The sequence below is a fragment of the Eutrigla gurnardus genome (assembly GCF_963514095.1).
Source record: "Eutrigla gurnardus genome assembly, chromosome: 18".
In the NCBI taxonomy this organism is placed as follows: domain Eukaryota; kingdom Metazoa; phylum Chordata; class Actinopteri; order Perciformes; family Triglidae; genus Eutrigla; species Eutrigla gurnardus.
In genome coordinates, this window is record NC_139929.1 from 697,668 (window position 1) to 713,526 (window position 15,859).

The following is a 15,859-nucleotide window of genomic DNA, read 5'->3' on the forward strand; positions in this document are numbered from 1 at the left end:
CACAACGCTGATACACAACGCTGATACACAACCCTGATACACAACCCTGATACACAACCCTGATACACAACGCTGATACACAACCCTGATACACAACCCTGATACACAACGCTGATACACAACGCTGATACACAACGCTGATACACAACGCTGATACACAACGCTGATACACAACCCTGATACACAACGCTGATACACAACGCTGATACACAACCCTGATACACAACCCTGATACACAACGCTGATACACAACGCTGATACACAACCCTGATACACAACCCTGATACACAACCCTGATACACAACGCTGATACACAACGCTGATACACAACCCTGATACACAACCCTAGTATGAAATACCTTTGGTATGAATACAAAATGCCAAAAGACACCTTTAAAGGACTCAAGACGACGATGGACAAAGACTGGGGCCAAATCCCAATGCCCCCCCTCAGGTCTAAGCCCTGAACCCTCAGGGACTTAACTGACATCACCTGGTAGATGGTTGAGTGCGAGAGGCTGAGAGTCCACTTGAGGCCCCTTGTGGACTCAAAGAAGACTTGATTGATTGTCCGGACATCATTACCACCACAGTTCAAGAACCTGAAGGAAGTTCATCATCATCATCATGACCTCCCACCTAGAAACAGGAAGTCTGCTGACTTCAGTCTCCTTTACAGAAGCAAGCATTCAGCATTTTAACTTGATGAACCCTGAGTTCAAAGGTCACAGCGGTGAGAAAACGTCACAAAGTCGCTCCTCCTTCCTAAACCTATGTGGACCTACAGGAGGGTCTTGGTCGTGTGGATCTACAGGAGGGTCTTGGTCGTGTGGATCTACAGGAGGGTCTTGGTCGTGTGGATCTACAGGAGGGTCTTGGTCGTGTGGATCTACAGGAGGGTCTTGGTCATGTGGACCTACAGGAGGGTCTTGGTCGTGTGGATCTACAGGAGGGTCTTGGTCATGTGGACCTACAGGAGGGTCTTGGTCGTGTGGATCTACAGGAGGGTCTTGGTCATGTGGACCTACAGGAGGGTCTTGGTCATGTGGACCTACAGGAGGGTCTTGGTCGTGTGGATCTACAGGAGGGTCTTGGTCGTGTGGATCTACAGGAGGGTCTTGGTCGTGTGGATCTACAGGAGGGTCTTGGTCTTCGTCGGCCGCGAGGAGGAAGGATAAATCCATCATGGTGTTCACCACATGATAAGAGCTATTAGTCGCAGGAGAGGCGGCCGCCGGGAACAGATCCTCCTTTAATTGAGTTTCAAGAGTCTTCACGGACAGAACAAGACGAATGTGCTGAGCAGAACCCGAGGCAGTAATCACAGAGGAGGAAACCCGACCGGCGGAGCGACGGCCGCTCAAGAGTCCTCATCAAAACCGCCGGGAGACCGACCGGGAGGCATTCCTGTCACTCACTGCTGGAGCCGCCACAGAGAAGCCGTCGTCACGACGACAGCTCAGGGCGGAGGGAAGGGAAGCGGAGAGAAGAAAAACACTCTCATACCTCACCGGACGCTCGGTCCGACACGTTTCAGAGGAAACATGAACGCTGCATTCAGGTGTGACATCACGAGAACGTACACGTGGACCGTATGTCCCACGGTTGTTTAGATGGTCTTCTCTGAGGAAAGTTGCTAACTGAAGAAGTGACCCGAAGTAAACAAGTGACCGCAAAGGAAAGGATCTCCAATGATCCTTTCAGATCTCCTTTAGGATACAACCTTCCTATACGAAAGGAAAGGAGATCACGCCGACCCACAATTCCTTGCGAGAGCAACATTTAAAGTGACGCACACCTCGGCCGTTCATGAAAACAAACGATAAGCTTATTTGCATATTTAACAGTTACTTTCATGCAGACATATAGTAAAATGTTAATATATTACAAATATAATATATATAAACACAGTATAGTAATTGAATTGTGTTGATAAATGTATGAACAGTGATAATAATTTAATGGTGTATTTATTTATTTCAATCATGTTGAATGTTTTGAAACAAACGAAACTAAAACCACAAATAAAATGTAAATACAGCAAACGGTCAAACAGGAAGGAGGAGCTGCTGGACCTGAACCAGCTGCTGGACCTGGACCTGAACCAGCTGCTGGACCTGAAGCCAGTCCCTGAACCAGCTGTTTATAGAGCCAACAACATGGGGAGAAGTGGGCGATGCCCGTTTTATAGTCCATTATTGTAGTTTCTCCACGTCAGCCCTCGTTCGTTTTGGTCCAAGAACACGACTGTTGGCGTCCATGTTTGATTTGGTCCAACAAACAGGGATTTACCTGATTCCAGTTTGTATAAAAGCATGTTGTTTCTCTTGGACTTTGTCAACAACAGATTGTTTGAATGCTCAGAACGTCTACAGACCCGCTGCATGCAGCCGGCTCACATGGAGCGGGTTATCATGTGAATGTGGAGTATGGAGAGCATTAATATTTGGCTTTTGGACTGGGACATAATCACTCCCCACACTGAAACACTCAGAGTAAACCAAACAGAATTAGGACCATATGAGTCATTGAAGTGAGAAGAGGCTCATGTATATGGGGTTGAAAGACGTCTACTGGCCTGGTTAAATGGACTTTACAGTTCCAGAGAACGTGTCACTGAACTATGCGGCCCGAGTTGCACTCGTTGAATCAGTAAATATCCTTCTGACGTCCTGAAGGCATAAATAATCTCCAGTGTTGGGTCACATCGGACTTTCTAAGAAGCGGGCGTTTAGTTTTGGTCGTCATCTGTGATTTCTATCTCTTGGTGATGGATCTTCCTCTGAGGAGCAGGACGATCACATCCTTCAAAAGTGGGCTCCGGTTTGTTTGTACAGCAGGAAGCTGGGAGCGTTCACCTGAACGTGTGTTTCATCACTAATCATTCCTCTCGATGGCTCCAGAATCAAACCTGCAGTCGAGTTATCAGAGCTGAGACTCTGACAGGCCTGAGTCTGGAACAGAGATGTGTTTGGCAGCAGAGGACGAGTGGTGGGTGTCTTCCAAACCACCGACAAAACCCCTGAGAGGACCGGCCAACGTCACTTTTAATCCACCGGACTCTTCACCGTCTCAATCAAGGAGATCCTGAATGAGGAACAGAGTCTCCGTGACCTCCCAAAACACTCCTCCCTCACTCCACCGCTCCCGAATCATCTGATACCAGCATGACAGCACTCCCCTGAGAACACACCTCACCACCAGGGCACACAGAGAGTTGAATATAGACAATCCAGCCCAACGTCCCCTACCAGGGGTCCTACACCTTCTCCAAAGTCACATTCAAGCACTTTTCAAGCATTTCCAGGTGCATTGCCATGCTTTTCCAGCCCCTTCCAGCTGTGGTAAACTCCATATTTGTACCAATCCAATGGTCAGTATTCAGTCTACTTATTATGTCACTTGTTCATCACATTAAATGAGATGTTATTGTCCTCTAAACAACCAACATGATGTTTGGAGACAGCTTTTTACAGAAGGACCACAAATGAAAGGAAAACTAATTCCACTAACAGATCCACAGAAATATAATCACCAACTATTTTCATCATCTGTTCATCATCAAAAGTCATTTTTCATAAAGAAATGTCAGAAAATGCTGTTTTCAGTCCCTCAGATATGGAGATCTTCTTTCCTCTGTTCTATCATAGATGTCATCACATACAACACACATTTCAAGACCTTTAGTCTAAATCCAAGACCTTTTCAAAACCTTGAGAAAATTCAACACTAAAATTCAAGTTTTTTCAAGGATTTCCAGCACCCGTACCAACCCTGTCCTACTTTACCAACACGACTTCCTGTTTCATACCTCACTCGGCCACTAGAGGTCCTCGTCAGGTCGGTCGTGATGCAGGGGGTGAAAGGTTTAACGGATGACGGTGAACGTTGCCTGGCAAAGACCCGACGGAGGAGAAGAAGGCGAGCCAGGAGGTTCTTTATGAGCTGTGAATGAGCGTCCTTGGACCAGACTCTCTCTCGTCCTCTGACAGGTTCTGGCAGAATAAAGTGCTGCTGGACTCAAAGTTTGGTCAACTGTCGGAGAAAATGAAACAGAAGTTTAGGCAAAGTGTTGAAGTAGCGTCTGCTCTGACTAGCATGAGCTGCTCCAGTAGAAATACGACGTCCCGAGACCTCCGATCGATCGGCCCACGGTCTTTATCAGACGATATTCCTTCTCTGTTTTAAATGTGTTTTTTACTGAAGGCTCTCCAGGTATTGGAAATGTTTGGATCAACACGGGAATCTAATTCTATAAAGAGGAACAATAATATTAGTGAAGCCTGATTAAAAACAGAAGGGGCTGCCTCTGTGCATCATTGGACGGCTTCAAATAGACCGCGATCATCCAAAAACCCTCAAACTGGGTTCATCAGTATTAAGTTAATAAATGTGAGATCATGTCAACCAGAGTAAATGTTATCAATCATCTTCTATGATTCATCGATTCCTCTCCACGCCTCCACACTCGTCCAGATCACAAATATATTATATAAATAATTATGTGTCCAGCTGTCAGCTTGTGGCTTATCTGGTTGTCTGGGACGGGGGATCGGTCTACGTGACCCGGAGGAAGCCTCCAGTCTGTCAACGTGACTTTAGATCCAGCAGCAAAACCTCAACGCTAGTCAATATCTGTGAGGAGGCAATATGGGTGTAGACTCTGAACCACGTCCCCCCTTCTGATGTTTACATCCACGTGACTCCACATTCGACCAGCTGTCTAAGCGGCGCCCCATGCATTCTCTCTGCTGGCCACCAGGGGGCGACTCCTCTCTGGTTGTATAGAAGTCTATGAGAAAATGGTCCTACTTCTCTCTGCTGGCCACCAGGGGGCGACTCCTCTCTGGTTGTATAGAAGTCTATGAGAAAATGGTCCTACTTCTCTCTGCTGGCCACCAGGGGGCGACTCCTCTCTGGTTGTATAGAAGTCTATGAGAAAATGGTCCTACTTCTCTCTGCTGGCCACCAGGGGGCGACTCCTCTCTGGTTGTATAGAAGTCTATGAGAAAATGGTCCTACTTCTCTCTGCTGGCCACCAGGGGGCGACTCCTCTCTGGTTGTATAGAAGTCTATGAGAAAATGGTCCTACTTCTCTCTTGATGTATTATCTCAGTAAACATTGTAAACATGAGTTTATGGTCTCAATCTCTAGTTTCAAGTCTTCTTCAATCCAGCATGATGTTCATTTAGTACATTATGGTCCGTTTAGATAATAACTGATTGTCACATTAAGCTGAATCAGATCCTCCACACAGCTGATTTAGACAGAAGACACTGTTACAGCTGGTTGAGGAATCCAGCGTATAAAAGGCTGTTTTTTAAATCTGGTGCAGTGAAACTACGCTACATCACTTCCTGTAAACTTCACGTGGTTGTAACTGAATATTCTGGCTCCGAACTCTAACAACATCACGGTTTTATCAGCGGCGCGTGAACACGGAGGCAGGTTTCCCTTCGCTGATCGGTGATGAAGCTTCAGACCTCCAGAGGTTCACAGACTCTCCATCCGTCCAGCAGAGATTTACGGGGGATTCTTCCCTCTGAATGTGGCTCTCTGGGGGAAACTACATCACGTCAGGAAAAGGAGGATTTAAAAAGTCCAGACTAGAAGCTTCCCAGGGTCCGGTCCATGCGACGCCTCACAGGAGACGCGTGAAGCCTGATGAATGTGTGATCTACTGCCTCGCGTACGTCTGAAGGCTCTCTGGAGGTCCCGAAGGATCCCAGAGACCACGTCGTGTCTGTCTTCACACCTTCCACCTGCCGGGCCGACCGGGCCAGGACGGGGGAGCGGTCCAGGTCCGGGTCCAGGTCCTGGTGACCTGGGAGTGGGAGTCTCCTCACGTCTTCCTCGACAGTTTCCAGACTCTAATAAAGGTTCTTTGCAGAGCGGCGGTCCAAACAAAGACACTAATTGTTCTGTCTCAAAGATCAGAACAAAAGGACAAAGTGGAATCTCTGACGTTCTTGTGGCTCAGTGAACGCACCACGCCTCCAGCATTAATGGCTCGCATCCCTGGAGCAAGGCACTAAATGCTCATGATGAGAATGGAAAGTTCCCAGAGCAGCGTGTCCACACAAGCAGGGGTTGAAATTAAGCTGTTTTACTCGCCAAATGCGAGTAATTTTTGTATTTGTCGAGTAATTTATGAAGACCACTCGCCACTCTGGCGAGTAATCTAAAAAAATAAAAGCCCATCATATCTTTCTTGTGTAGAAGCTTTTAATGTGAAGCAGCAAAAACAGGAAGTTGTGTGTTTTGATCAGCAACTTAACACGTCTCCCGTCAGTTCTGGGATGGACGCCTCTCATTGGCGGTTAGGTGTAGGCATGAGGAGTGAGGAATCAGGGTAAGCCAATCAGAGGCAGAGTAAGGCGGGCTATCCCAGATGATCCCGCGAAAATCAACACCACTTCCCACACTTGTTCATTCATACTTTGTAGACCTTTTTACCGCAGCCTATAAACTATTTTTTCCCGATTTAGCTACTCCATTATGTGGAGATTTCTTGTGGGGGGGCAGCCCCCAAGAAAAAAAAACGAGGACGGAGGAAGAATCGATCGACAGCGTCTCAGCGCCCACCTCGTCTCAGTCAAAACCGGCGAAATATTATGTTCGGAAATTTAATGAGAAGTGGCGCTACACGGTGTCGGGTGAGGCAAGAACATGGCTTGAGTATAGGGCCAAAGAGGGCATGAAATGTTTCTGTATATATACTGCTAATAAATATTGTGAAGAAAAGAGACTGCGATTACTATGATTGAAAATCAATTTAGACAGACATACGAAAAAGTAATTCTAACAAATGGCAATTTAATATTTTTGTCTGGTAAAAAATCTGTTTGTCTAGTAAAAATGTTCATCTACTCGCCAGTTGTCTGGTAAGCCAAAAAGTTAGTTTCAACCCCTGCACACAAGTAACCTGCACTATGACGGTTGGGGGTTCAAATCGTGAGTCTCTATTTAGCCCACTTGGTCCATAGAGCAAGGCACTAACATTCGAGAAAATACGTTCAAACCAACAAACCTACACCACCAGGGTTAGAGGTTGAAATCCCAGGAAAGAGATACCAACACTGCCATGGCAGTATGAGCTTTAGGTCCATAGAGCAAGGCACTAACATTGCAAATGCTGTGTTTACTTCCAGTTAAGGCTGATAAGGCCAGTTAAGGCTGATGGCTGATGGTTCAATTCCCAGCTTGCCTGCGCAGCTGAGAGCCCTGAACAAGGCTGCAGGTTCTTGTACAGAGCAAGGCACCAGCAGGGCCAGAGGTGGGCGGTTTGAGCCCGACTCATCCGATCGTACGTGCTGGGAGCCGTACAGCCGTCAGCTGGGATAAATCAGACGCACCTCCAGTAGTCACAATATTAAAGCCATATTTAGCTGCATACTTCCTGCTGGACCTGGAGGCGGCCCAGACGCTGTGACAGATACACGGCCGGAGGGACGCCGTCGTAAAAACAAGGTCGGGACTGCTGAGGGAGAGACAGGAAGAGAGCGACAGGAGGTCAGACAGACAGGAAACAGGGAAGAGGTAAAAGTGAGAGTTTAATGGCGACCAAGAAGCAGCAGCATGGAGAGAAGGACTGGAAGGAAGGAGGGATTCCTGATATCAGTTCTACCACGTTTCAGGAATCCCTCTGTGATGGACTCATTATGACACGTCATCACCATACGATATAAGCATACTTGACTGAAACTGGCAGCCATGATCACACTGGGAATGAATTCGACTACAACTCCCAGGGTGCCTTTCAGCGAGAAACATCCAATAAGAGCCGTTCAATTCTGAAACAAGAAGCTGATTCCAGATCAGAGTGGAAACAAATCAATTAACGGTTTCTTCTCTGCAGCTGAGGCTCATGGGTAATGTAGTGTTTGGGATTTGTCTGGTGAAATGGTTCAAACTGATGGACAGTTTGATTCTCCAGGAGAGAAACTTTAAAAAGTTCAGTCAGGAAAGATGGGAGCAAGAAGATAGAGAGAGATAGAGGGGGGAGAGCGGGAGGGAGAGAGAGAGATAGAGGGGGAGAGAGGGAGGGAGGGAGAGAGATAGAGGGGGAGAGAGGGAGGGAGATAGAGGGGGAGATAGAGAGACAGATGGAGGAGAGAGAGGGAGGGAGATAGAGGGGGAGATAGAGAGACAGAGGGGGGAGAGACGGAGGGAGATGGAGAGATAGAGGGGGAGAGAGGGAGGGAGGGAGAGAGATAGAGGGGGGGAGAGGGAGGGAGATAGAGGGGGAGATAGAGAGAGGGGGAGATAGAGAGACAGATGGAGGAGAGAGAGGGGGAGATAGAGAGACAGATGGAGGTGAGAGAGGGAGGGAGATAGAGGGGGAGATAGAGAGACAGAGGGGGGAGAGAGGGAGGGAGATGGAGAGATAGAGGGGGAGAGAGGGAGGGAGATAGAGAGACAGAGGGGGGAGAGAGGGAGGGAGAGAGATAGAGGGGGAGAGAGTGGGGGGAGATGGAGAGATAGAGGGGGGAGAGAGGGAGGGAGATAGAGAGATAAAGGGGGAGATAGAGAGATAGAGGGGGAGAGAAAGAGAGGGAGATAGAGGGATAAAGGGGGAGATAGAGAGATAGAGGGGGAGAGATAGATAACGGGGAGAGAGAGGGGGGAGAGAGAGAGGGAGATGGAGAGATAGAGGGGGAGAGAAAGAAAGGGAGATAGAGATAAAGGGGGAGATAGAGAGATAGAGGGGGAGAGATAGATAACGGGGAGAGAGAGGGGGAGAGAGAGAGAGGGAGAGGGAGAGATAGAGGGGTAGAGAAAGAGAGGGAGATAGAGAGATAAAGGGGGAGAGATAGATAACGGGGAGAGAGAGGGGGGAGAGAGAGAGGGAGATGGAGAGATAGAGGGGGAGAGAAAGAAAGGGAGATAGAGATAAAGGGGGAGATAGAGAGATAGAGGGGGAGAGATAGATAACGGGGAGAGAGAAAGGGAGATGGAGAGATAGAGGGGGAGAGAAAGAAAGGGAGATAGAGAGATAAAGGGGGAGAGATAGATAACAGGGAGAGAGAGGGGGGAGAGAGAGAGGGAGATGGAGATGGAGAGATAGAGGGGGAGGGAGATGGAGAGAATCTAATGATTTTTAGCACTGAAGAGAGTGGTAAAAAGGGAGTGGGCGTCTACTTGAAGTTTTACGGTAATTGAACTAAAAAGCACCAATAAGAAGCCGTGTTTTAGACTGCTGAGAACTGGATGGAAACTGAGGAGGAGTTCCAGATCTGGTGTGGTTCCATGTGTTTACTGCCTGTGAATGGATGCTAATGAAAGCATGCCGAGCAGGACGCCGCCAAGGCCATTATTTCCCAGCATGCTCGGGGTAAACACAAGAGAAAAATGTGGAGGAAACTCAATCTGCTGAGTTGAACCGTTGTTTCACAACGAGGCTGCATTTCTGCTCGGAAAGGATTTTTTTCTTTTCCCCTGTTAATTACAGTCATCATGTGGGAAACATTTCACTGCCAGAGAGAAGCAAGTAATTATGGGAAAAATAAATAGAGTGAAGAGCTGCTGTCAGCACTCTTGAGCAAGGCAGTGGAGCAGCAGAGGAGGAAGTGACAGGATGTTACAAACACTGAGGTCTGACACGGGTTAGGATGAAGGTTAAATGTTATCTCACCTTCACAACTTCACTTTTAAAACAGAAGCTGATCAGTGTTTCTCATATATTTATATATCGTTTCATGTTTTTACCTTCAGACACGTCGTTGAGTGAGATATTTAACAGTTATTGCAGTTGAGTTCCTAAAATATTCTCACACTTCCTGCTTCAGCTCCCAGACGTCGTGTTTCCATCAGCTAGAACCAACCAATGACATCATCATGACATCCACCCATCAACCAATCAGAGCTCATCTCTTCAACCATCAACACGAGAAGACAGAGACTCTGGACGTTTAGTTGGGTCCTCCACCAGGTCCTCCACCAGGTCGTCCCTAGGTCCTCCACCAGGTCCTCCACCAGGTCGTCCCTAGGTCCTCCACCAGGTCCTCCACCAGGTCGTCCCTAGGTCCTCCACCTGGTCCTCCACCAGGTCCTCCCTATGTCCTCCACCAGGTCCTCCAGCAGATAAATGGATGTTAACGGGTCAAAAGCTGGAAAGTTTCCACGCTGACGGAAACAGACAGGCGTACGACAGATGGTGTGTCAGCCGACCACAACCGACCGGTGATGAGAACAAATGGGAGTCATGGAGAGGAGGTGGGGCTAAGGATTCCCTCAGCTGATTGGATGAAAGGGCAGATAGTCTGCTGGCTAGCTGGAAAGCTAATCAAGACGTTTGTTTTGTTTTATAGTCAGAAAGAGGCTCACTATGTGATTCATTACACACACACACACACACACACACACACACACACACACACACACACACACACACACACACACACACACACACACACACACACACAGTGTGTGTTCACGTCAGGTGCATCCATTAACCAGGAGACCACAGCTGTGCCTCTTTTTCAGTTTTCATGAGAAAATGGTCCTACTTCTCTCTGCTGGCCACCAGGGGGCGACTCCTCTCTGGTTGTATAGAAGTCTATGAGAAAATGGTCCTACTTCTCTCTGCTGGCCATCAGGGGGCGACTCCTCTCTGGTTGTATAGAAGTCTATGAGAAAATGGTCCTACTTCTCTCTGCTGGCCACCAGGGGGCGACTCCTCTCTGGTTGTATAGAAGTCTATGAGAAAATGGTCCTACTTCTCTCTGCTGGCCACCAGGGGGCGACTCCTCTCTGGTTGTATAGAAGTCTATGAGAAAATGGTCCTACTTCTCTCTTGATGTATTATCTCAGTAAACATTGTAAACATGAGTTTATGGTCTCAATCTCTAGTTTCAAGTCTTCTTCAATCCAGCATGATGTTCATTTAGTACATTATGGTCCATTTAGAGTCCACCAGACCAGAAAGCAGGGGATGCTTTAGGGGGCGGGGCTTACCTGCTGATTGACAGGTCGCTACCACGACGTTGTCTTCGTGGTGACAGTATAGTGTGTGTGTGTGTGTGTGTGTGAGAGAGAGCAAGCGAGTGAGAGAGACTGACCTGTGGATTCGAGAAGACTTCCTGGATGTTGTTGATTGGTCCAACAGGAACACCTGAGCCCTCAAACCTCCTCAGCCAATCAGCTGTTGTCTCCTGCAGAAACCTAAAAGAGAAATGAACAATAATACACTTCTTGTATTGTGTGTGTGTGTGTGTGTGTTTGTATGTACCTCTGAGACAGTGTGTGCAGCAGGTGTTTGCGGTTCTGGACTCTCAGTTTGTTGGTTTTGTACTCTGGTTTGTTTGTGAGCTCCATCAGCTGCAGAACCTGCAAACACAGTATCTGGTGTGTCTGGTGGAATCTGCAGGTACCAGTACACGAGTACACGAGTATGGGATGTACTTCTACATGTAAACTCACCTGACAGACTTGGAGGAACTGGTGGTCGTTGCCTGCACCTACGACCAGCTGTCCATCTTTGGTGGTGAAGCCCTGAAACACAGACGAGACATCCAGATGTCAGGCCTAGCTCCAGCAATAACAAGGAGGAGAAGAGGAGGACGGACCTGTAGACGTTCTCAGTGGTCATGTGACTAAAGACAATGGTGGTTATTGTTACTAGAAGTGAGAGGAAGCAGCTCTGGAGACGGAGAGTTAGCCGGCTAGCTGGTTAGCTCGGTAGCTAGTAAGACATCTAGGTAGCTATTTAGCTAGGTATCTACTTAGCTAGGTAGCTAGTTAGGTAGGAAACAAGGTAGCTAGGGATAGGTTAGCTTGGTATTGAGGTAGCTAGTTAGCTCAGATGCTATGTAGCTAGGCATCTTGTCCTCTGCTGCTCAGCTCGTTTCCTGTAACTGGAATTAGAAAGGTCGTCAGCACCAGGGATGTTTTAATAAGAAGTACGATTCCCAGCAGGTTAACCAGCTTCACCAGCACACCTTCATCACTCTCTCCTCCTCTTCCTCTCACTGCTAATACAAGCATGGCAGCCACATGAAGGCAGGACACACACACACACACACACACACACACAAACTAACCCTTCAGTCACACCGCTCCCCCCCGCCTTGCTTTCATCCGCCACCCCAGGCGGTTGAGGGTAACGCAGTCCACCGGGGGGAGACTACGAGGGGACGTTCATCCACAAAACCCCAAACAGTCCTCGGTGAGGGTCCAGGTGGTCCGACTCCTGGGTTTAGTCTGTCCTGATCTTTCAAGTTCTGTCGTTTAAAGCTAAAGTTTGTTTTGTCGTCTAAAGCTAACATTGGCTTTGTCATCTACAGCTAACGTTGGTTTTGAATAAAGCTAACGTTGGTTTTGTAGTTCTAAATCCTTGAAAACACCACACTAAAATGCGTGTGTTTTCAAGGATTTCCAGCACCTGTACAAACCCTGAATCTGTTTATTTATTTATTTATTATTTGAATTGAACCATGAATCCTCTCTTCTTTCTGACAAAATCTAAAACATGAAACTCTTCAGTCACCGGGTTCAACTGTTCCTTCCCGAGGGCCGTGAACGCCTCATGTGTCTCTCCTTTGACACGGTGGAAGTCTCGGCACGGGACGTTTGAATTGACCCGTCTCAGAAATCACATGTGAACTCTTAAAGTGGGATGGATGACTCCTTCAGCTCTAATGTCTTCCTCACATGGCCGCAACCGCAAACACCAATAATTCTGTTGTTCCAACTGTCGCGATCTCCCCAGAAACCCGTCGGCTCACACTTTCATCTCTGGAGGCAGCGGGGGAGCACGGCATTGTGGGTAAGGCGGTTCACACGAGGATTAGATCCGAGCGTCGAACATTAACGCTCCGGCGGCTGAGAGGCGATGACCACAAGAAAGGAGCCGCCGCCGCCTTCGCTGCCGCATTCACGCCGAGCAGATGGAGCGAAACATCAGGAGGAGCTGACAGTTTATCAGTGTGTGTGTGACGGGTTAACGTGCACGAGTCGTGAACCTCCATAATAACAGTAACATCTCAGTTCCCTCTGGCTCTGAGGCGCTAATGGGAAGCAGACTGACACAAACTGACTTCAACACGATCTTCTCTCTGTGAAGTCCGTTCCTACGAGTCTCCACAGTCTGATAGATCTCACCTGATCAAGACCAGACCGAGTCCACCTTCATGAGCTCCTTAGCCGAGTCGACACCCCTAAAACCCCCTTAGAGTTTCTACCTGCTCCATTTGTTTCATTGATACAAATGAAAACAAAGAGTTCAAAAGAAGAAGTCGTCTACAATCAGCACATATGTGGTACATTATCAGTTGTTAGAAGAGTAGAGGACCCATAATGGATCCTTGTGGAACCCCGCTTACAACCGGATCGGAAACAAAATGACCAAACCTGACACACTGCTGTGACTCGGGACGATATAAGAGTTTAAAAGGAATGAACAGAACAACTTGATGCTTCCTCCACACTCTCTGGTCACAATGGAGGAAAACTCATTCCAGATAATCCGTCAACAACAAGTCAACAACACGGACTCAGCACATTTATAATGTTAGAGGTTAACTTTCAAGTCCCTCCACATGTCGATGCTTATTCACCTTCCAGACGAGAGACAGCTCAGCTTAAACTCTGGGTTTTAGATACCTGCACACAAACAGGTGAGTCTCATCATGGACTGAATATGTTGTTCCTTCTGCTGGTAAATTAACTAGCGTTACCTGATAAGGTACAATGCTCTCGTGGGCCGTCCCCCAGCGCCGCGCCTCCTTCCCCGCGTTCAGATAGTTAGCAGCTATGTGGCTGAGGCAGGACACCTGAGAGAGAGAGAGAGAGAGAGGGGGGGTGTTAATAAGAGCTGTCATCAGTCCCGGTGCCCCCCCACCATCGGCCCGGCGCCTCACTGGATTTACAAGCAGCTGAAAACCTGATGACAGATTTCTACAACTCCCGCTCCAACCAATCAGGGTTCTGTTCATCCACAGCTCAGTCACAACGCCTCATTAAAACACGACACCCTGCAAGCATGTATCAAACTGTTCGCTGTCATTTAATTTAATCAATCAATCAATCAATCAATCAATCAATCAATCAATCAATCTCTCAATCAATTTCTCAACTGCTGCTGGAAACTGGACCTCAACACTTTGAGTTGAAAATATTGGGAACTCCTTAGAAAAACTCCAGTGAGTTTGTTTTGTCTGTCCTGAGCTTTCGTCTCAAGCTAGCTATTGCCGTTGGTTTTGACGCCTAAAGCTAACGTGGTTTGTCGTCTAATGCTACCATTGGTTATATCGTCTAAAGCTAACATTGGTTTTGTCGTCTAAAGCTAACGTTGGTTTTGTTGTTTTAAGCTTACGTTGGTTTTGTCGTCTAAAGCTACCATTGGTTACGTCGTCTAAAGCTAACGTTGGTTTTGTCGTCTAAAGCTAACGTTGATTTTGTCGTCTAAAGCTACTGTTCGTACCCGCTGTGTGTGTGGTTGAGAGAGAGACGGGGAGGAACTATTAAATTATCAGTAGCATCATAGCTGTGAGTGCAGCCGTGTCATATAGCATGACGAATACACCAAAGGAAATATTCCATAACAGATAGCAGCCAAAGCTCCGGTCATCTATTGATACACTTGAATTATACAACATCAGCCCATGAAGACGTGGAGGGCTGGACCTCCTCCGGTTTCATGGAGGCAGGAGATGCCTGCTGAGGACCACGCTGCTTTCAAGTCATATTTCTGGACCTTCTCTGAATCGTGCTGAAGAAAGAGCAGAGCAAAGAGCAACGTATGATTAGCAGGGAGCAGATCAGAGGAGGTCGTTGTGCTTTAAAAGGCTGTTGACGTGACGGAGCAGAGACACTCGGGTGGTGCTGTCCATCACTGCTCTGTTTGGAAACTGATCCCATTCTCACTGTAACTACAGGCTGGACGGGTATAAACAGCTGGAGGACGGAGACGCCACATGACAGACACTCAGGAGGCTCATGTTCAACCCAACATCCCAATAAATACCAGAGAACACACGATGACTCCGGAGAAGCTGCTTCATGTGGTCACTCAACGTCAAGGAGCAACTCTCCGAGACGCTCACGCTGCTGCTCACGTCAGCTTTACCTCGGCATCATTACCCACTTCCACAGCTAGCGCTGGTTTGTCGTCTAAAGCTAGCGGTGGTTTTGTCGTCTAAAGCTAACGGTGGTTTGTCGTCTAAAGCTAACGGTGGTTTGTCGTCTAAAGCTAACGGTGGTTTGTCGTCTAAAGCTAACAGTGGTTTTTCGTCTAAAACCAACAGGGGTTTTTGTCTTCTAAAGCTAACGGTGGTTTCGGTGGTTTTGTCGTCTAAAGCTAACAGTGGTTTTGTCATCTAACGCTAAACAGTGGTTTTGTCGTCTAAAGCTAACGGTGGTTACGGTGGTTTTTGTTGTCTAAAGCTAACGGTGGTTTTGTCGTCTAAAGCTAATGGTGGTTAAGGTGGTTTTGTCGTCTAAAGCTAATGGTGGTTTGTTGTCTAAAGCTAACGGTGGTTTGTTGTCTAAAGCTAACGGTGGTTTTCTCGTCTAAAGCGAAGAGTGGTTTGTTGTCTAAAGCTAACAGTGGTTTTGTCATCTAAAGCTAACGGTGGTTACGGTGATTTGTCGTCTAAAGCTAACGGTGGTTATGGTGGTTTGTCCTCTAAAGCTAACAGTGGTTACGGTGATTTGTCGTCTAAAGCTAACGGTGATTTGTCGTCTAAAGCTAACAGTGATTTGTCGTCTAAAGCTAACAGTGGTTTTGTCATCTAAAGCTAACGGTGGTTACAGTGGTTTGTCGTCTAAAGCTAATGTTGGTTTTGTCGTTTAAAGCCAACGGTGGTTTATTGTCTAAAGCTAATGTGTCACTGAGTCCGTGATCGTGACTATTTCCTG

At 47.4% G+C, this 15,859-nt stretch overlaps 1 protein-coding gene across 2 annotated transcripts in view; it reads right to left on the bottom strand.

Moving 5' to 3' along the window:
- The window catches only part of sugct (succinyl-CoA:glutarate-CoA transferase), a 40,751-nt gene that overhangs the window by 14,674 nt on the left and 10,218 nt on the right, over window positions 1-15,859 (bottom strand). Inside the window, exons 8-12 of one of the 2 annotated variants that reach the window (XM_084034178.1) lie at window positions 13,678-13,773; window positions 11,423-11,494; window positions 11,232-11,329; window positions 11,062-11,164; window positions 3,854-4,035 (exon numbers count right to left, since the gene is read on the bottom strand). In XM_084034178.1, coding sequence (XP_083890304.1) covers window positions 4,021-4,035; window positions 11,062-11,164; window positions 11,232-11,329; window positions 11,423-11,494; window positions 13,678-13,773 — 384 coding nt within the window. In that variant the 3' untranslated portion in view covers window positions 3,854-4,020. Of the gene's footprint in view, window positions 1-3,853; window positions 4,036-11,061; window positions 11,165-11,231; window positions 11,330-11,422; window positions 11,495-13,677; window positions 13,774-15,859 lie in introns of those variants that run through there. The other variant, XM_084034177.1, reaches the window with a different exon arrangement.